General features: G+C 45.5%; 1 protein-coding gene across 3 annotated transcripts in view; it reads left to right on the top strand.

Moving 5' to 3' along the window:
• The first annotated feature begins 373 nt into the window (after nt 1-373).
• DAB2 (DAB adaptor protein 2) overlaps nt 374-21,517 on the top strand; it is a 36,551-nt gene continuing 15,407 nt past the window's right edge. The window contains exons 1-4 of one of the 3 annotated variants that reach the window (XM_082241902.1): nt 374-565; nt 18,503-18,693; nt 20,307-20,446; nt 21,397-21,495. In XM_082241902.1, coding sequence (XP_082098028.1) covers nt 18,597-18,693; nt 20,307-20,446; nt 21,397-21,495 — 336 coding nt within the window. In that variant the 5' untranslated portion in view covers nt 374-565; nt 18,503-18,596. The remainder of the gene's footprint in view (nt 566-18,502; nt 18,694-20,306; nt 20,447-21,396; nt 21,496-21,517) is intronic. The other 2 variants (XM_082241903.1, XM_082241904.1) reach the window with 2 other exon arrangements.

Here is a 21,517-nt window from a genome sequence, read left to right as displayed (position 1 = left end):
AACCAGTGATATTTTAGGGAGCAGGCTAGCAGGTGGGGCCCATTACTGACATCATAGGAGCCTACACAACACAAAACACTGTTGTTGTATGTAGCTTTTATTTTATTTGTGGTTTTTTTCAACGTATATGTTGGAAATGTACATCCAGGGTTTTTTTTTTCCTTTTGGGGGGGGCAAGAGTGTGGGGCCTTAAGCTACAGCTTGTTTAGCTTATACGTAAATCCGGCCCTGCCTCTAACCACTGACCCCTCCGGCGCGCGCGGCGCTGGACTGTCCGTCCCCCCCCCCATCTCCTGCCTCTCCGGGACGGAAGGAGTTAAGTTTGGGAGCGCAAGACACGTTGAGGGGGAGTCGCCCGAGCCGAGGCAGCAAAAACATCGGCGCGCATTCCTGGGCAGTGCTCAGCTGCCAGCAGCTGATTAAAACCATCTCTCTCGCTGTGAGTGGCTCAGGCCGCCGAAGGCTCGCGCGGGGCTCAATATTTAAGCGGAGCCGCCGCTGCGTCAGGGCGCTTGCCGGCTTCCCGTGGCGGGATCATGTGGGGAGAAGCGCGGCGCAGAGGCTGGTAAGGAACGCGCTTTCGGCAGGGGAGCCGGGCAGGCAGGCAGGCAGGGAGGGAGGGAGGCTCCGGTTTGCAGCGTCTGTTTGCAGCCACGACAGCGGCTTCTCGGAGGCGTCCGAGTGACATGTCCGCGTTTTCCCTTCCCCACCTCCCAGGGAGGCACGACGAGACCGGGATCGACCGGACGAGCTGCCTCACCGCCAGGCAGCCGGGGAGCCTCCGAGGGGTGGCTGCTGTCGGCTCGAGGGGGCCTGTTCTGAGCAGGGTTCACACGCACACGCAAGCGTACACGCGCAAAAAAATAATAATACCCTACACACACGCTGGGTCTCGGTCGGTCCCCAAGGCAGCTGCGCCTCCGAAGGTCTCCAGGTGGCCTTGCCAGACTTGGGAGGCAAGAAACAATGGCTATATTTTGGCCTCCTGAATTGGGAATTTGCTTTCCACTCTCCAATGCTGGGTTGCTTTCTGTAAAATAACTACAGTGTTTCCTTAGCTTGCAGCCAAGAGTGCTGGGAGCTGCTGCTATTATTATTATTATTATTATTATTATTATTATTATTATTATTATTACTACTACTACTACTACTATTTGAGTTTAATCTTGCCGCAATTGTATGGTGGAGTAATGGAATGAGTGGGGAAGGCGACAAAGTAGCCAGCTATAAATGTGGTGTTTTGCCTGTAGTGTAAATGTAGCAATCCTGCTTGAGGATAATGTCCCTGCCTCAGCTACCCCTTTAAGAGACCAGGACTCTCAGCATTTCTTAGGAAGGGGTGCAGGGAGAGCGGAATCCTAGGAAAATAAACAAGCATTGGAAGGGGGCTAGGTCAAGGCAGGCAAATGTATACAAAACAATAAATCTTGCCATTGAAATGGTCGTGCTGGAGAGCTTGATTTGAGCAAGCTGAATAAAATAAGGGAGCAGTTAAGCCGCGGAAAGTCGGAGGAAGCATCCCTTGAGACATTGCTATTCAGTTGGCACAGGGGTATCCTCCAGTCTGCACAGCACTATTCAGGGATGAGTGGAGCTAGAGTGCATCTGTTGTCCCATGCTGGCTATCTCTTGTTTGCATCTGCAGTGCTTCACTGATTGGTTAGGCTTGAACTGGGCCCTGGAAAATGTCAAGAGTAATGGTTTTTGTGATCCCTGGCTTGTGTCCTAAACGTGGCAGCTTTCCCTAGAGTAGGGCACCTTCCCAGGTGTCAAATGCTCCTGTAACTTCTTCCTTGCCCAGGTGGAAACAGTGGTCCATTTAAAAGCATGTGGGGAAACTATAGAAAGTAATAAGTCCCCAAAGCCTGGCTGAATGGGTGGCTTAGTGTGTGACTTAACCGCTCGCCCAAGGGCTTATCCCAGGAGTTTGTTGGTATAGGGTGGTTTGGAAAGGCAAGTTAACATTTTTAAAACCTCTGGAGTTCTGGGATTGTGTTGCCTTTCTTCTCTCCCTCTCCCAGAGGTACGAGGAAAAATAATTTCCTAGAGGAATAAAATATTGGATTTAATACACATGCATCTGGAAGAGAATTTGTAGGGCAAGAAAATATGTACAGCAAAAAACAAAACAAAAAACATTTACAGCACTCTGGAAAGCTGAATGAAATACTTGAAGCCATTGTGGTTTCAGGGGAAAGGGGTTGATTCTTGTCAACTATGGTTGTGGGGAGGGAGATATTGAAAAGTATCTGAAGAATGTAGGATTAATGTGGCCAACAGGTTCATGTCTTGTGTATGAAGAAAGGCTTGCCACTTTCTTGGCCTCCAGGATCAGCAGAGCATACACAAGCTTAGTTCCTTACCAGGAAACCTCACCTTTCATGTCCAAAGCCTTAACTGACTTGAGGCAAAAGACCAGTAAAACATGGCAACTCTAGAAGCATGCAGTCTCAAAACCCTTATTTATATCAGTTTGCTTCACTGAGTTCCTTCAACTTGATCAGCAGTCATTCAGTCAGGCTATAGAAGGTGGATCTGCCAGACTTCCCCATCTGCTTTGCTGATAGACTAGTGACTTTTGGCAGTTTTTCCTCGAAATCTTTCTAGTGCCAGAGTTGGTTTCCTTCCTCCCAATCCCTTTTCCTTTTGTAAGCAGGGAGAGGGAGTGTCATATGCTTGACCTTTGACTAAAGAGCAGGATCAATGTGTTTTAAAGAAATAAAATTGTTGGCCCCAGAAAGTCCTTGATGGAATGCCCTCAGTATCGGCATGTAGACATCTTTCCAGCACTTTGTTTGAAGCAGGGTGGTGGTGCCGCCAAACAATTATTACCCTAAAATAGAAATGCATGTTTCTGCAGAAAAGGAACTAATGGAAGATTAGGAGCAGGTGAGTTGTATTCACAGGTGTAAGGAGGAGAGGTGTGGTAGGCTAATCACCAAATAGCCAAAAGCCATGGCTTCTGTTAATGGGATCAAGTGTAGATGGGCTGAAAGGAAGGTTTCATGTTCCACTTCTAGTGTAACTAATTGGCTGAACTGCCCCTTTTTTTTGCTATACACCTGCTTGTTTGAATGAAAGTAAAGTTTGCAGATGCAGAGGTAGAAGCATTTCAGGCAAAGCTACTGTGACTTGCTTTTTTCCTCCTCCCTCCCAATCCCTGTTCCTTTTCTGCTGTATCATCCTTAGATAGCAAACAGGTCAAACTCTTATCATGGAGGCTTTTAAAATAAACTTTAAAAAACCTGCCTTGCAAGCAGAAAAAGTGAGAATGCCTAGACCTTTCTCTCTGCAGGTGTAATGCTTAACTGTGGTTAATAAACATAATGTCTTAACAGGACTGTAGAACTTGCAAGCAAGCCTCTGATCTCGGAGTCCAACTTGACTGAAATCCAGAATTTTTATTACCCCTTTAAGCTTAGGGGTGGGCTTAAAATTTCTGTGGCAGATAAGGCAAAGCCATTTTATTAATCAGCTGCCCCTTTCGAGGAGCCATATGAGATCTTGTGGAGTCACAGCATTCTTTAAGGCGGGGAAATGCCTAGTCATTCCTTCGGCCACAGCAAGGAGATGAAATGTCAAATGGGAATGCTTAACCTAATGAGTTATCTTATCACACTCTGTGCATCTGGGATAAGCAGAGTTCATCACCAGGCCAATATCTGCTTGGAAAAAAACACCCCAGCTCTTGTTAAATGTATGTGTGGATGTTGGAAGCATATGCATTAATCAACAGACACCTTCTGAAAGCATGAGGTTTTTAACCTGGTAGTATGCATGTTCATTACCCTAGCCACTGGGGGTGGTGGTGTAGAATTCGCTGACTGGTTGGCTAGATTGGTGCTCCCTGAGTAGGAAAAGAGCCCCTAATTAAATGTTCTCGAATAATCCTTGCTTGAGGTTGTTTGTTCCAAGTGGGGCATGTCACTCAGCAGTGTTCTAATGGAATTATTTCAGATGGCTGAGGCAGAAGTTGCCTTTGGCAGAAATCTCATTTTATGGAAGTAAGGGGACCTCTGTAACGTGGCATGATGCCCCTAATCCTTCTGAGAAGTTGCCTTAACTGGAAATGAGGGTTTTGATGGGATGGCAGCTTGGATTAAGGGTGGGGAGGAGGAACAGAAACTTGCGCTGGGCTGAGACGACTTCCCGGAAAGTATTGAACTGCCCCATATTAATGCAAACTTGACAAGAAGCTCTGCAGAAATGGTGTTACTTGATGGGAGAAGGTAGCAGATTGTGTGCTGTGTAGGCCTAGTGCTGCTCCTCTTTAAATATTTCAGAAAACTTGAACTTCAGAACTTTACTACTAACCATGTAACAGGGCCAGCTAAGGACAAAACATTGGCAGTCAACTATCCATCACTGCTCACTCAGCAGTTCAGAATGCAACTGAGTAATAAAATGGGGGGAGCTATTGAAGCATAGGTCTCAACCAAAGGATGGTGGTTGCTTACCCTGACTTGGAAGGAAACACATGTATGTTTTGCTGTATGCTCCAGGATGCACCATCTGATAACCTCAGATGTTCTGTAAAGCTGTCTGGTGGACACAGAAGTGGTCTTTGCAAGGAACTGTGTGTGAGAGAATGCACCAATTAGATCTGTTATGTTGAAGCTGGCTACTAAGTCCCGCCAGTTCCTCCTGCTTGGCAGGATAATCGTTGAAATGAAAGCTAACTGCAGTACCTACAAATTCCACTTGCAGTTGCAGAGCAGTTAACTTACAGGGGTGTTAATACACTGTTGCTTGGCTGCTGCTAATACTGTATACTCTTGATTGGCTACTGCCACAATCATCCTGAGATTGCAAATTCTGTAATGCATTTGGTTCACACAACAATGTTATAATTCTGGGGCCCTCATGCCAGCAATGAATAGACCTTGCATTATTTGATTAAAGGCCAAAAGCAAGAACTTTCTGGCGCTGACATAGCAGGCCATGTGACAAAGGCATAGCAGAATTCCAGTGATGCATTCCTTCTGGATTAATACAGGCAAATCCTGCAATTTGGTCAAACTTCGTTATGGCGTTCTAAACATAGCTGCTCACCCCAATCTGGAAACCACCCAGGGTATATTCCCTGGCTCTTGCTGCATAATCCTTATGTTTTTTCCCCATTAACTTGCCATAGCTGGGCTTGCAGCTATTGAGGGCTGGGGAGAATAATCCCAGTTAGGGTAGGCATAGGTCCTCCTTTTGAGACAGTCCTCTGTTTGCAGGGTTGTGGTCTAAAAGATGAAGAGCCATTGGAAGAGATAGCAACAAACTTGGAAGTTTAGCAGCAGTTAGTACCTGGACAGCAGACTGAACATTGGTTAACCTCCTGGTCTCTTTCCTACTGCTGTAAATATATATTGTAGTTCTAAGCTCATGTGTTATAAACAGACTTTACTACTACCATTTAACCCTAAACATTTTTTTTCCAGGGGGACCATTTTATTAAGGGAAATGCATGGCTATATACTGTTGAACTCCCAGACTGCTGAGCTTTCTCCATATATAACCTAGAAGGTTTGTGTTGCTCTGTCACTGATGTTGTTGGATATGACAGCTAAAAATGTGGAACACTTGATAGGAAGCGCTGGCCGCATAATCACCCCATGGAAGTGAAAGCAGGACGTGGGAGGTGACCCAAATGGGATTCATCTAAGTGGTTGGCTAGTTCTTAGTGTTCTTACAACAGAGGAAAGATCTCTTGGTGTCAGGGTGGTTTTTGCAGCCAACACTGTCACAACTGTTTAGCCCTTTTTAATGAAACGACTTGACTCTCTTCCACTGGAGTTTTTTACTTGCTAAAAGACTCTCTAGGCAGCTGTACTTCCAAGAATGTCTGTCCCATGATTTTGACTGGGATGCTTGACTTAAGCTGCGCACACAGCATACACTTAAAGAACATGACTTCTCCAAAGAAATCTGGGAAGTATAGTTTAAGGGTGCTGGGAATTGTAGTGCTGTGAGAGGTAAACTTCCCAGGATTCTTGGGGGGGGGACGCCATGTGCTTTAAATGTGTGGGTGCTTAAGCCGCCTTAGTGTCTAGCGACCTGGGAACCAGTTCACAGAAGTGCCTTAAAACTGTTAGAAACCATTGGCATCTTTCAATGAGAGATGATTCCCAGTCACCCAAGTAATTCTCATGGAAGCGTGATCGGAATTCCTCTGGGTTTGGTGGGATTCTAGGCCTCAAGTTAAAAACCTTTTTTACAGGCAGCTGCAACTGAGTGCAAAATCCAGAGCTGTGCCAGTTGCAACAGACCTTGCCAAGTGTAGTTTTGTGAAACTGCTGTGGGATGACTAAACAGTGTGATAAGTGTGAAGCAACCTAGAGCAGCAGCATCTGGGTTTAGTTGTACAGGTCTGCATGTAATATATAGCCGGGTGTTAATTCAGCCTCTTCTAGCGCACAAAAGGAAGATAATGGCCCACCTGTAGCATTGTTGAGCATGTACATCATCCATGTTTCCCTGCCAATATTTCAGATCAAATATAGGCAAGTACCCATGACCACAATGAGCAGGAGGACCACAAAATGGGCATCAGTTCCAGGGCTGACTTCTAATTATATTGTGATGTAGCTTGCAATGCCCTCTACAGAGAGGTCCCCCAGGAAGACCATTCCAATCCAGAGTCTGAAATTGTCCAGCTGAGGCCCCATTTACAGTGCAGTGCTGAAAGCTGCCCTTTGCACCCTCTGTTCTTTTTCCCTGTACTGTGTCCTAGATCATCCTGCCCTGGTTCCTGAAGCAAGGAATGTTGCAAAATGTACCCATAAACCTAACTTCAGTGGATCTGGTTGTCTTCAACAGAGAAGCTGCACCATGCTGTTGGATTTAAATAGGCTGTTGAAGTGAGTGGCTGGGAAGCACCTAACCCATGTAATGGGGCCTTGGTGGTGGCACCCACCCTGTGGAACGGCCTCCCACCAGATGTCAAGGAAATAAATAACTACAGTGGTACCTTGGGTTACATACATTTCAGGTTACAGACTCCGCTAACCCAGAAATATTACCTCAGGTTAAGAACTTTGCTTCAGGATGAGAACAGAAATCGTGCTCCGGCGGTGCGGTGACAGCAAGAGGCCCCATTAGCTAAAGTGGTACCTCAGGTTAAGAACGGACCTCCGGAACGATTTAAGTACTTAACCTGAGGTACCACTGTATTTGACTTTTAGGAGACATCTGAAGGCAGTCCTGTTCAGGGGTGTAGGAGGGGGGGTGCAGGGTGTGTGTGGCCCACCCCGGGTGTCATCCTTGAGGGGGGTGACAAAATGATACACTGAGGGGGGCAGCACTTACCGCGGGGCCTGGCCTGTAGCACACCTGAGCCACACGTCTCTCCTGGGATTCATGCAGTGGCTCGGGACCCCCGCTGCCCGAAACAGCAGTGTGGGGCTTGTGTCTGCCAGGCGGACTCCGTGGGTGCCTCGCCGTGGTGCCCCCATGCGCGGATCACCACAGTGCCCCCGTGTGGCACCCCATGTGCAGATTGCCAAGGCACCCTCATGTGGTGCCCCCATGCATGGATCGCTGCGGTACCCTGCCCCCGCCGCTCTGGGTGTCAGAGCAGCTAGCTATGCCCCTGGACCTGTTTAGGGAAGTTTTTAATGTTTGATGTTTTATTATTTTTAATATTCTGCTGGAAGCCGCCCAGAGTGGCTGGGGAGGCCCAGCCAGATGGGCGGGGTATAACAGTGGCGTAGCGTGGGGGGTGCAGGGGGGCCAGCCACACCGGGCGCAACATCTGGGGGTTAGGGTTTGGGGGCGCAAATCCACGGGTTAGGGGGCGCAAATTACTTGCCTTGCCCCGGGTGCTGACAACCCACGCTACGCCACTGGGGTATAAGTTGTTGTTGTTGTTGTTATTATTATTATTATTATTATTATTATTACATACATACATAAATACATACAGGCATGCACCGCAAGATGGCATTCCTGGTGTGTGTGTTTTGTTGTTGTTGTTGTTGTTGTTGTGTAGAACATTAATTGTCAAGGAACCCTTAACATCTTGCAAAATAGGAACAGCTACCAGAAAAAAAGCATTTGGAACATATGGTATCTGTGCACTACAGACCTAAAATAATTTCCTCTGCCCAGGGGATTCCCATTAGCTGTAGTCTCATGGCTTCTAGAGAATCACTTGCATTAACTTTAGTTATGGGATGAGGAAGTTTGTGGCAGTCAAAATGGTATAAAATCTATGTGCTGCAAGGAGGTTGCCTTTGGTAATGATAAACTTGACATAATTTGGTAGATGCCTTCTAAACATTTTTTAGATCAGTTTTGGCTTTTAACTTCTAGAAGCAACAAAGATGGGAGCAGAAGTTGCCTGAGTAATCCTGGTTTTATGTGGACACCGTGTAATTGCAGTACCACAGATGTTGACAGCATGGGGCGCTCTCAACATAAGAAGCTGCCCTTGCACAGAATCAAACCATTGTTTCATTTAGCCCATTCTTGTCTATATTGACTTGCAATGGCTCTTCAGGATTTCATAGTGTTTTCCCTCCCAGCCCTGTTTGGAGATGTCAGGGGTTGAATTTGGGACAGATGCTCTTGTCACTGAGCTCTTGCCTAGGCACGGGTTTATCACCTCATCTGCTGCATGAGGAAACGGTGTAATTCAGTTATATAGTGCTTTTTAAGAATACATGTATTCTAACGTGCCTTACAAAAATCAATATGCAGTAAACAGCACTTAAAAGTAAAGCTAAGCTGGTATAACAGCCTTTCTCAGCCTTGGGTCCTCAGATGTCATTGGACTACAACTCACACCATCCCTAGCTAGCAGGACCAGTGGTCAGGGATGATGGGAGTTGTAGTCCAACAACATCTGGGGACCCAAAGTTGAGAGAGGCTCTGGTATAGAGCACTGCCTTCAATTATACCTTAAGTCATACTTGGAGTAGACCTATTGAAATAAATGAACTTAAGTTATCCATGAGTGAATGTTTAAGTCCATTGATGTAATGGGTCTACTGATATTACTTGATTGGATACCATCCTGAGCTATGGATCCAGAATAATGTGGCTGATATCTTGCCTCTTCTGGGAACTTGCTAGGTAGACTTAGGAAAGCTGTTCTCTTTTGACCTAAGTCTCCCCCACCTGCAATTTAGGGGATAATAAGGTAGGCGTGCCCAACCTGGTGCCTCCAACTCATAGGATTCCTAAACAATTTGTGGAGAGCAGCAGGTTAGTCAAGGCTGCCTTACAGAATGGCTGTAACTAGATTATGAAGTGTTTCTAAGCACTTGAAAGCACTCAGAACAAATGTTTTTCAGTATTAAATATTGGAAATACTAACTAAAAATTAAATCAATTTTTGGATAGGAATTTGGAGGAAGGTTTCATTTAAGCTCCCCATCCCCTCCCAAAAAAGTAAGAAGCTGCTTGTATATTAAACTTACTCTATGTACCAGTAATGGGAATCCTTTGACCCAACTCTTTCAGAGGATGTATGTTAATCGGCATTCAGGAATAGTGTACAAAAATGCCTTGTGTCTTCAGCATCAGCTTTGCAACTTGCCTGCCCCTCCTCCTTGAGATAGGTAGATTCAGGAATGACTGTCCACCCCCTTTGTGTTGCCTGGACCTATGCATACCATGACACTTGGTAGAATAGTCACAATAGATAATGCTGTCTTTGCAAATACTTGACATAATTGCTAGTGCTATATTCTACTCAAGTGGAATGCAACCAAGTAATACTGAATTCATGCACATGGTTGAGCAAAGGAGAAAACTGTCAGTGTTATCTCTAGTGGGAGGTGCAGTTATTCCTTTCTATTCTGGATCATACTCCTTAGTTACTGTTTCCAGGACATTGCAGGCCAGTTGAAAAAAAATGCTCCTTTGTAAAGTACAATGAATCTATCTTAATACTGAAAGCCCAGACCCTATGTGGGGATGGGTAAAGGAGAAATGTAGTTTCCCCTTGCTTGTTGGCAAATAATAACCTATTTTCTAATAGGTAGTAAAGTGCAGGTCTCTCCTTGCTGCTTGATGAGGGGAAAGTCTAACTGGCTTCAGAAAGTAGGGGTAGAGCAGATCCAGAAAATACTTGTTTTTAGAGGTCTTTCCTGTACTACAGTCGTACCTCAGGTTAAGTACTTAATTCATTCCGGAGGTCCGTACTTAACCTGAAACTGTTCTTAACCTGAAGCACCACTTTAGCTAATGGGGCCTCCTGCTGCTGCCGCGCCGCCGGAGCACGATTTGTGTTCTCATCCTGAAGCAAAGTTCTTAACCTGAAGCACTATTTCTGGGTTAGAGGAGTCTGTAACCTGAAGTGTATGTAACCTGAAGCGTATGTAACCTGAGGTACCACTGTACACATGAAAAGGATCTAGGGGCTTTAGTGGAGTGCAAGCTTATCATGAGTCAACAGCTGCAAAAAAAATGCTAATAGTCCCACGCTATTCTGCCTAGTCAGACCATGCCTGTGTCCAGTTCTGGGCACCACAATTTAAGAAGGATATTGACAAGTTGGAACATGTGCACAGGAGGGTCTGGAAACCAAGCCTCCTGAGGAACTGTTAAGAGAATTGAGAATGTTTAGCTTGGAAAAGAGGAGACTGAGAGGAGATGTGATAGCCATCTTCAAATATCTCAAGGGCTGTCACATGGCAGGTGGAGCATGCTTGTTTTCTCCTGCTCTGAAAGGTAAGACCCAAACCAATGGCTTCAAATTGCAAGAAGGAGATTCTGACTAAACACCAGGAAGAACGTTCTGACAGTAAGAGCAGTTTGACAGTGGAACGAATTCCCTCCGAAGTTGGTGGACTCTCCTTGGAGGTTTTTAAGCAAAGGTTGGATGGCCATCCGTCAACTATGCATTTTAAGTGGTTGGACCAGATGACCCTCACACTACAATTCTATGAGTCTATGAAATTGTGTACCCTAGAAGTCAACTTTGGAAGTCCCAAGTAAAAGCCAGCTGAATAGCATGGGTTATTTAAAAGGTGATAGCATACTTCTTAGATCAGCCTTTCTCAACCTGTGAGTCCCCAGATGATGCTGAACTACAACTCCCATCACCCCTAGCTAGCAAGGCCAGAGCTCAGGGATGATGGGAGTTGTAGTCCAACAACATCTGGGGACCCACAGGTTGAGAGCCGCTGCCTTAGATTGTGGCTTACTGCCCTCCTGCTTGCGGCAACTTTGCCATCTTTTAGTAATATGTAGTTACTTAAAAACCCAGCTTGTGTATCTCAGATACATTTCTTGCATGTAGGAAGGAGTTGCCATCCACGAGTATCCAAAATAGCAACACTTAATCTCTTACCTTTTTAAAAGTCTCTAATGCTTTAAATGTAGTAATACAAAGATTTTTAAGATCCTGTTCTGGATAAATGTATGGAAAGCAGATGTGTCTCTGAAAGTGCTTTTGGTTCTTGGAACTTAAAACCTCCTACCCTGTAGTACTTCATGAATTACAAGTGAGGCCTAGGAGAAGGGCAACTCCACTGGGGCCCTTACAATTTTCTGCAAGTATGGTGAAGGCTGTAAGCCTGGATTTGGGGGGCCGGCACAGTCATTGGGCACAGTGAGGCAGTGTCCTTGGGTAGAAGATGGCTGGGATGCTGTGGCAAGGTTTTGGGGGAGAATTGTGTGGCATATGGCCTACCTTGCACTGGTGGAGGATGCTGTTCCTTGCTATCGCTGAGGGTAAGGTAAGGACTGCCAGTCTATCCATAGAATAAGGAAGGGCATCTTGTCCTTCACCAGTGGTGGCTGGCATCCATTGATCAGAAGACAAAGGAGCCCAACAGTAAGCAGAGCCAGAATCAATGTCAGGCGGACACGATTCTAGTTTTCTTCCATTCTCCTCAACAGAGTTCTACAAGGGCAACACTGAGGCTTGGGAGGAGGAAGTCAAGGCCAGCTCCTGGACTGGTTGTGGTAGGAAAGAAGGCAGGTGGGGGCTGGCTGAGGTTGGTGGGCAGTGCCCCATTTGCCCAAATGGACAACCCATCACTGTCCTTCACATTTAGCAGTGAAACGCCTTGGGTTTGATCACCTGTGGTGGGGGAAACCAATGATGGTAACTTGCATAAGACATTTTCCCATCTGTCTAACATAACTTGTGATGGTAAACAACAAGTACTGATATGAAGGCAGTGGGCAGATGGTTCATAGGGCTGTTGCTTGGTTAAAGGACACTTAATCGGCTGGCATGTTATTGACACAGTACATCTAAAAAGAAGGCTGCTCTTCTAGAAGCTGTGTGTGCATGATGGGCCGATGCCAGGGGTTAGCATTGTTGGGCACTTGCAGCCAGAGCAGCATAGCCCTGCTGCAGTCTCTTGGCAGTTTCTGCCCACTGTTCGTGTCTTCTCTCATTATACACTGGCTTTGCTTAGTCAATTGTTACCAGGATTTATTTTCTATCTGGAAGAAGAGTTTGGATTTGATATCCTGCTTTAGCACTACCCGAAGGAGTCTCAAAGCGGCTAACATTCTCCTTTCCCTTCTTCCCCCACAACAAACACTCTGAGGTGAGTGAGGCTGAGAGACTTCAGAGAAGTGTGACTAGGCCAAGGTCACCCAGCAGCTTCATATGGAGGAGCGGAGACGCGAACCTGGTTCACCAGATTACGAGACTACTGCTCTTAACCACTACACCACACCGGCTCCCAGGACACCACCTGCATTATTTAAGTGGCTTTGCTAACAGTAGCAAGGTTAATACAGCCTAGTTATGTGGAGCCTCTGGCCCAGGAATAGCAAACATGGCATCCTTCAGAAGTCTACAACTTCCATTGACCCCTGCCAGTTTGGCCAATGCTCAGAGTCGTAGTCCACAGCATCTGGAGGGCATCACATCAGCTACTCCCAGCTCCAGCCTAAAGCCAAATACAGGCCTCAGTCTAATCCCTGGCACTCACTACAGACCTACACCAAACTTCCTTTCTCCAACTCACTGTTCTTGCTCCATTCCTTCCATGTTTGTACTGGCATCTGTGGTCACTTGTGCAGCATTGGTGAGAGGCAAAGGGGACTGCAGAGGAATGGGGCTGAGCTGGCAATGGAAGATACCGCTCTTCCTCTGCCATTGGCAGCTTGCTGTATTTTCCTGCTGAGCACTGTGAAGGGGGTTTGCCCAACTCAAGGCTGAGTTTTCAGCAGAATTTGTATTTGTAAGTGTCCTAAGCAGGTCAAGGCTCTGATACACATGAATGTGCTATTGTGCTGCAGATCCAACTCGGCTAAGCTTCATACAAAAACACAGCTCTTTGGGATGGTTTTGCAACGTGGTGCTTCAGCCCTACTCCAAACACAATAAAAAATATATGTAGCTGGGATTAGGAATAGTGTAAATAACATTCCTTGCTGTGTGTTGAGACTCCTCTGAGCAGTTTTAAGGGCTGACTGTTGGGTAGGGTGAGCTAGTAGCTTCTACGTCCCCCAAGCAACTTTCTCTTAAGAAGCTGCTATGGGCAATATTGGGCTGCTCTCCTTCCTCTTCCAAAGAAAAGAGGGATTTGGTGGTAGCTTCTACCTTCAAAAGCTACAGTGCTTTTTGTTGAGCCCCAGGCTGTGGGTAAAGTCAGTGTTTCATGGTAGCATCCCTATGGGAAACTAAGCTTTGTGCAGACTTTAAAGGGGCAAACAAGCCCCTGCAGTTACAGCTTGCTCAAAGTGGTATAGAATGGAGGTGAGGTGAGGCATCTTCATCCTTCAGTTGCTCATTCTTCAGTGAAGGATCTCTTGGCAGAGCACATGATTTCCATATGTGAAAAGGCCACTATTTCAACCTCTGGTATCTCAGGATACCACAGTATTGGTATAGGCAGGTCCATGGCTTGACTTTGTATTTGGCAAGATCCTCTGTGTGCTTGTGTATTAAGCTTCTTTGAGTGTTTGAATTATGGGGTATGCATCTAAAATGAATAAATAACACTTTCAGGAATGCCACCTTCTGGATCCAGTTTTTTCCAGACATTGGAGCGCTTATACTGTACATACGTGTCTGTTCCCTTTAGCTGACTGGAGTAGTTGCAATGAAAAATTCAGAAGTGCAAATTTTGCAGGACAGCTGTGTGTCTTTTTTGCATATTGCTTCGCTTCGGGAAGTGTCAGTTGGGAAAGTCCACCTTTCCAAATGCAGACTGAAATACAAACGGAATCGGATTTCTCCCCCTCCCTAGGAAGAACATTAGGGTTGTCTCTTTTCTCCAAAAGGGTTTTGAGAAATGTGAGGTTGGTATATAACTGCATCTCTAAATCCCAATGTATTGAAGCCTATTGATCATCTGTGTCTCGGGCAAAAGAGGCTCTTTAGGACATAGGAACCTACTTGTCCTAGACTTGGGATAGCTTTGCATCTGGAAACTGGCAAGAAACTACCTGAAAGCTGTTGACTGACCTGCCCAGATGAAACTGGAAAAACATACTTTGGCACTCAGCTATTGGTTGGCGCTGGTGTATTTTCTTGATCTGCTCACCAAAGGAAGTGCCAAGGCAAATGTTGCATGGCTTTATTTTCCAACGCTGGTGCAGCCCAAAAGCAATTTGTGCTTGGGATTTATTGGGGGATTCCCGAAAAGTCTTGTGCCTCTTCAAAAAGTGCGACAGGCTTGCAGTGTGCTGGGTGAGCTGCGAGCATGCAGGCTGCGAACATGAGCAGGCCTGCAGGTTGTAATTGTACCAAGAAAGGGGAAGCAAAACATACAGACCTAGCAATCATGGCTTTAAGACTACCTTTGGAGTCTGAATCTACAAAATGTTGTCCTGGAAGATCAGTCTTGCTTATATTCTGCTTCTCCAGTCATAGGAGCATTTACTCAAATGCCAGTGGGCATGCCTTCAAAAGAGGAGATCCTTCAGGACCTTGAGGGAGATGTTGGGTAGAACTAGACAAAACACTGACTTTGGTTACTTTATCACCTAGGCATCTATAGTCGTTTAAAACTGCTAAACAGATGACAATGTTTTAAATGAGCACGCTTAACATAGCTGCATCTGTTTTGAGAAGAAAACAGTCACAAGACACTGATCTAGAACATGTTACGGTTCTAGGCCATGGAGCCATGTGATGCCCCCCTGCAACCTACTGAAAGTAGCTGGCAGCCTTCTGCTTCTCTTAGTAGTGTTTACTACAACCAGTAGCTGAAGAAGCAGTTGTGGGGGAGGAAGAAAGTTGTGGGGCCCTTCCCCTGCTATTCCTCCAAATGTAGAAGCAACCAGTTGAATAACATCTATGTTCTTTCCTTGACTCATACAACTGTTGGCATGCATGTGGTCATGAGACAACAGATCAGAATTTGTGCTTAATAGAAGAATGGAGAGTAACAGGATTGAGAACTTGCTCAGGTACAGCTACATTCTAAGGAGTGGTCACATGATGTCAAATCACCTTTTGAACCTCTGCCTTGTGCCCTGTTAACACATGGCACAAAGTAGAACTGCTTATTAATTTTTTTAAAAAACACTGTTAAGGTACATCCCAAGTGGATTTAAGCCCATTTTGTTAACTCCATACCGCCACACCTTAAAAAACAACAACAGGCTCTCTCACCTTGGCAATTGTAGTAATTACAAAGGTGTTAAGACAGGTAGTAGTTTTACATCCCTGCAACATTTCAGTTGCAAAGATGATGAGGGACTTGGGTGCCATGGTCAAGCAAAAGGGTGCAAAGGTGTGGACCTTATTTGTGCCACCTCAACACAGATCTTCAGGCTGCCTGGCCTCTGACCATTCCCCCCTAATCTCATGGTGCCTGCTGGTGCAATGAGTTCCTTCAACTGAAATTAAAGGATCCTGAGAGCTCTATCTAGGAGGAAAAATGTGTTTCTTGGCCTCTATCTGCTTGGCTGAAGAGTATCAAAGGAATCTCAATCACTAAAATATTAACTTTGCGAAACGGCAACCTTTGTACCCCTAAACAACCTGGTCAGCATTCCGCTTGCTTCAGTTGAGTGATAACGAACAGCAAGCAAGAAGTAAGCATTCCATCTTGAAGAGAAAAGTGGTTTCTAGGAAAATAAACGAAGCTGTTCATTTAATTTTATTTGTTTCTACAAATATTTATAGGCGGCTCCCTGATATAAAACATCCATGTGGCATACAACAAAAATTGCACACAGAATAAAATGCCGTAACATACCTAATTATAAAACTGGCGGTGCGTCTTGAAGATTTAAAACAAACTGAATAAGCCTGTTTTTCTAGATTAAAACGGGGGCTGTGGGAAGTAGACTATGGGACAGATGGAAGTGTAGCCTTTGTGGTATTCTGGAGCAAGGAGGGGCTTGTACAGATACTGACAAGTCCAGAATCCCTTCCAAATCCCACACTTAGGCTTGGAATTGGTCCACCTCTGTGCAAAAGCATGTGGATGGCACTGCTGCCGCCATTGCTTGTCCTAACCTGAGCATGCAGCTGTCTGGTGCTTAAAACAACTGTGTCCCTTACTCAGTATAGCTATGTTGATTGGGTACTTGCCTTGCATCAGATTCTCAGCGCTGTGCAGTAAGAATAGACTGCATAGAAAAACACAATGATATTCTCCGTAACGCTTGAATCTTAAGGTGCAGGGCTTGAAGTGTCTTGTGAAAGCTTTGGGTTGTTTGAGGCTGTATGTTATCTGTTGAAACATCTTCCACAAATGTCTGAACAAGTGACTCACTGGTCCACTGAGGCAGTGCTGTATTGCAGTTTTGCTGTATTGCAACTTCAAGTCTACGGAGCGGGGCTACTCAAAAATACCCCCCCCCAAAGACAACAGGCATATGATGCCAGCATCCCATGTCCTAAATACTTTGAAATACAGCCTCAACTAGAATTTCTAGGAGGTCAAGCTCGGCAAAAGCAACTCTGCCAACATCAGCCGGCATTTCAAAGCTGAACCAAATACCTGCAACAGGAATGAAGGCCAGGTCTCGTGCATATGGACATTGCATAGCTAGTAGTGACCTTTCTGGCCTGAAAACTGTAGATGTCCAAAGGCTTGCAGCTGATTGATGCATGTAGAACTAGTCATATGGTGGCGCCTTTCTGGTGCTGTGCTACTGAAAGCCCAACCCACCTACCACATTCAAATGACACTCCCATAGCATAAAAACCAGTGGGGGTGGTAGCTGGGGGATAAGAGTTTTCAAGGAGTGTGCCGATGACCATTCCATGTTTCAAAGTGGTGCAGCTCTCCCAGGACTGCATAATATTATTCCCCGTCCATGACTTCTAAGGAATTGGGATCAGCTGCATTTGTGTACCATAACTTACAAAGTTTCCCTAAACTAAAGGTTAAAGGTAGCATTCTGAAGAGCCCTAGAGAAGCTTAATAAACTCCCTTGCACAAACCAGAATGAGGTCCCTATGTGCAGGAATGTGCAACCTCAGTAGCTACTTGAAGCATGTGTCTTGGTGACTGGTTTACTGCTGTTTGATCTCTCCTCTGCAGCAGACCCCTGTCATCAATTCACTTGGAGAAAGCACCCCGCCCCCTCAAAAACCAACGGAGTCTCAAAAGTGAATGAAAGACAGGATTATAGCTTGCAATGTTTGTGCCTTGGGTAGGTTAGTTGCTTGCTAGCAAATCTGTTAGCATGATGTTATTCTGCTAACAGATGGCAACGAACAGGAGACGGAAGGGCCAGCATCATTGATTCCACCCACGTTCATTCCTATGCAAGCTAATACTAGGCAAAGGCACGTGCTTCATTTGTGCAGCAGAAGGTCTGGAGTATCCCCCTTCAGCATATCGGCTGCAGACTGTGATCCACAGTCAAATGAAGTGATTGGCGGATGTGTTTCATAAGAAATACCTTTGAGAACCTCTATTTACCCAGCGGCAGGATGGCGGGGAGTGGGCAAGAGTCCTTGGTCCGTGTGTGATGGTCTTAAAGTGCCTTGTCCTTTAGTATTGGTGGGGCTAGATTGTACACACATTCCCAGCCTCAATAGGTGTCCCCACTTAATCTAAATTCTAGCACTACTGTAAACTCTGAATGGGGCCTGATATGGGTTTGTACCCATATCGTGGATGCAACCATCATTCTATAAAATGAAGGCGTTCGTTATACAGCATGCCAGGATCCTTGTAACTGAATCACATCAAGTCTTCATGAGTAATTCTTCACTGTGTCCTAAAGTTATTGTTGAAGGAACATAAGCTCAGTGGCAGAGAACAGAATAATAATAATAATAATAATAATAATAATAATAATAATAATAATAATAAAAAGTTGCCCTTCTGACTGGGTGGCTTCCAGAAAAAACATATTAAAAAATAAAACATTTTTTAAAAATTATCTATGTGTTGCATATATGTATGTTTTGCATATAATAGGTCCAGTTTCGGTCACTGTTTAACTCCAGTTCAAAAGGCTCAAGTAACAGATAAGGACCGCCTTCTGTAGTGCTGTGCTGAATGAACAAATAGTCCTGATATAAAGTATCATTTTATATTCCTGTTTCTTGAAAATTATGCTTTGTAACTCTTCAATGCAACACAGTGGCAACACTGAATTGAATCCCAATTTTTGTCTCCTGAAGGTCAGAGTAGTATGCCTGTCTGCTGCTAGCTGGATTCCAGTCACGTTACCAAGTGCCGCATTTGCTCCTGGAGTTGAGACTGGCCTCTCTCACCATGTCAAACGAAGTGGAAGCAACTAGTGGAAACAGTCCGCCTGCCCAGCAACAGGCACCACCGAAAACACAGCCTTTCAAAAAGGAGAAGAAGAAAGGTAAGGCAGGAGTGGCAACAGGAGGCAGGACAGCTCTGCAGCTCCTAAGGCAGAGGTTGGCAAACTAAGGCCCGTGGGCTGGATATGGCCCACCGGGCTCGCTAATCCAGTCCACGAACCTTGCGGTCAGTTCCAGTGCTAAACAGGCACGGTGCAGAGGCCTCGCCGCGCGGGGACTGACTTCCGTGATGCGGGCCGGGTTCTGATTGGCTGCAGGAAGCTCCTGCAGCCAATCAAAAGCTGTGATGCCTCTGGGTGGGCAGCGACACTGGCACGGTTTCTGATTCAGAAGCCACAGACGCCTCTGGGTGCCGCCCCTTCCTTCCTGCTGAAGCGGCCGAGCAGGAGGAAGCAGCTGAGCGGGAAGAAAGTGGCAGCGACGTGGAGGCTGCCTCTGCCACCCAGGCCAGCAGCATGGGCTCTGTGCCCCGCTGAGACAGAGGATGCCAACACCGCCAAAGACTAGCCAGTGTCGGCGGCTGCGGCCTGAGTGGCATAGGTGGGCGGGCCTTTCAGGAGCGGGGTGCTTTCAGGAGGTGGTGGGTCCAGCCCCCCACAAGGTCTGACAGACAGTGGGCCCACCTCCTCCAGGAAAAGTTTGCTGACCTCTGTCCTAAGGAGTTGCCAATAATTAAGAGTTGCTGAAAACAAGCAGCAGTTGCTGTGGTAAATACTCGATGACAGGCAATTTAGTCAATTAGTTCTCAACCTTGCAACCTTACGGTCACAAAGCCTGTCCATCATTTGTCCTTTTGATGGGTTAGCACACAAAATCGTGGAGACTCCCACCTGCCCAACTGGTTTTTGGTTTAAAAGGAGTCATAAACCAGAGCGTTGAAATAAGCAGACAAGCAGGAGTTTGGCAGAAGGCTGCCACCTAGGGGCTTTGCCTTGGACTGCACAGTCACAGATGGATCTGTGAGTAAGCAGACTGTGGGCAAGGAATCTGCCGCAAACTCTGGCTCTTTATACCTAAAATGTTTGTGAGTGGGTTGGCCCTACTCTTACCCAAGAGCATTCCACTGCCAGTGTGGAGATGAAACGGTGGTTACACACTGAATGTTGGTATAGCTGATGGTGAAACATACCACTATATTACAGTGGTGCCCCGCAAGACGAATGCTTCGCAATACAAAAAACTCGCTAGACGAAAGTTTTTTCCGTTCGCGATTTGCCTCGCAAGACGAATTTCCCCTATGGGCTTGCTTCGCAAGACGAAAACGTCTCGCGACTTTTTTTCTTTGACTAAAAACAAAGACATGTTTTGTTTATAAAGTTAATTTATTTTCCCTTAAATTTTTGAACTGCTCTTTACAGTATGTGTGACTTTAAAGAGCAGTTAATAAACTGTTGTTGTACCAAATTTGGCTTTGTTTGGACTTTTTTTGACCATAGGAACGCATTAATTGATTTTCAATGCATTCCTATGGGATTTCGTGCTTCGCAAGACGAAAAATTCGCTAGATGACAAAAATTGCAGAACGAATTAATTTCGTCTTGCGTGGCACCACTGTAAATTGCACTGTTAGGAATGAACAGAGATGCAGGTTCTGATTTTTTAATAGCCTGTGCAGGTCAAACAAAAGCACATGACCATAAAACTGGTTTTTCAGGACCGGAAAAGACAGAAGAATTTCTCTTGGCCAGATTTCAAGGTGATGGTGTAAGATACAAGGCCAAACTCATTGGTATTGATGATGTCCCAGAAGCAAGGGGAGACAAGATGAGTCAGGATTCAATGATGAAGCTGAAGGTGAGTCTCTCATATTTCCTGCCTCTTTGTGTTTCTAAGGTGCTAGATGATGATTGTAGTTTCATGGGGGCTAGGGATTACTAATGGCATCCTTGCAAAACTGCAGTTCCTAGAAGCTATTTTAGCAACGGCAATTATAGGACCTTTCCTCAAGTATCTTAAACTAGTGGAGAATGGGTCCTAGCACATACTGCAGGTTGCTTATAGTGCTGATTCAGATAACAATATATAGTGTCAAAGTCGAAAATTTCAGGTTAAGTGGAAACATTGCTAGAACATTATGCTGTAGATAGAACTTGCATGCTGTTTTGGGGCTCAGGTTTGTTCCATTTAGCTTCTTAGGTGGAATGTCACCACCTTATGTCAGAATTTTGTTTATTTCCTCCTGCAAAACAACTTCATTAAGACAAATGAGTTCTTGCTTATGTATTGAAACAGTGCTGGTAAATTCCTCTGAGACATGACTGTTCATAACACTGTCCTCCCACAGTGTTGTCTGAAGGCCACACATGATGCCTTCATGTACTGAATGACCCTCTGAATAGCCTCTAGGTGTGGTGGTAATGCCTGGGGGTTGCTTGTCAACAAACACTTTTGAGTTTCTAAGTTTTGCTTAGACCTGGAGCGCAAGACAAAGGTTGCAAGACAATCCCCCACCCACCCAAACATGCAATAAATCCTAAAATGTGAGGGAACTGGGGAGCAGTATATAGCTGGTATTCGACTTGGCATTTTCATAACTCAGATATAGGGAAATTCAGATATGCTGAAATGAAGATTGTGTTATCCACTGGTCAGTGGCCATGTTGACTAATGGAGAGTTGGAGTCCAACATCTGGGAGGGAAATGGATTCTCCATCCCTTACCCTAAGTGATAGCCGTAAGCTGCAATAAGTTTATATAGACAGTACGTCTTGAATACTGAAATGTCTTTGCTGTTCCATTTGTAGGGAATGGCGGTAGCAGCCCGTTCTCAAGGCCAGCACAAACAGAAAGTATGGGTGAACATCTCTCTTGCTGGGATCAAAGTCATAGATGAGAAGACAGGGGTAAGTTCTGAGGAGGCCAAGC

The sequence above is a fragment of the Podarcis vaucheri genome (assembly GCF_965113315.1).
Source record: "Podarcis vaucheri genome assembly, chromosome: 11".
NCBI classification, from domain to species: Eukaryota; Metazoa; Chordata; class Lepidosauria; order Squamata; family Lacertidae; genus Podarcis; species Podarcis vaucheri.
Note: the sequence above shows the minus strand (reverse complement) of the source record. Positions and strands in the feature narration are given on the sequence as shown.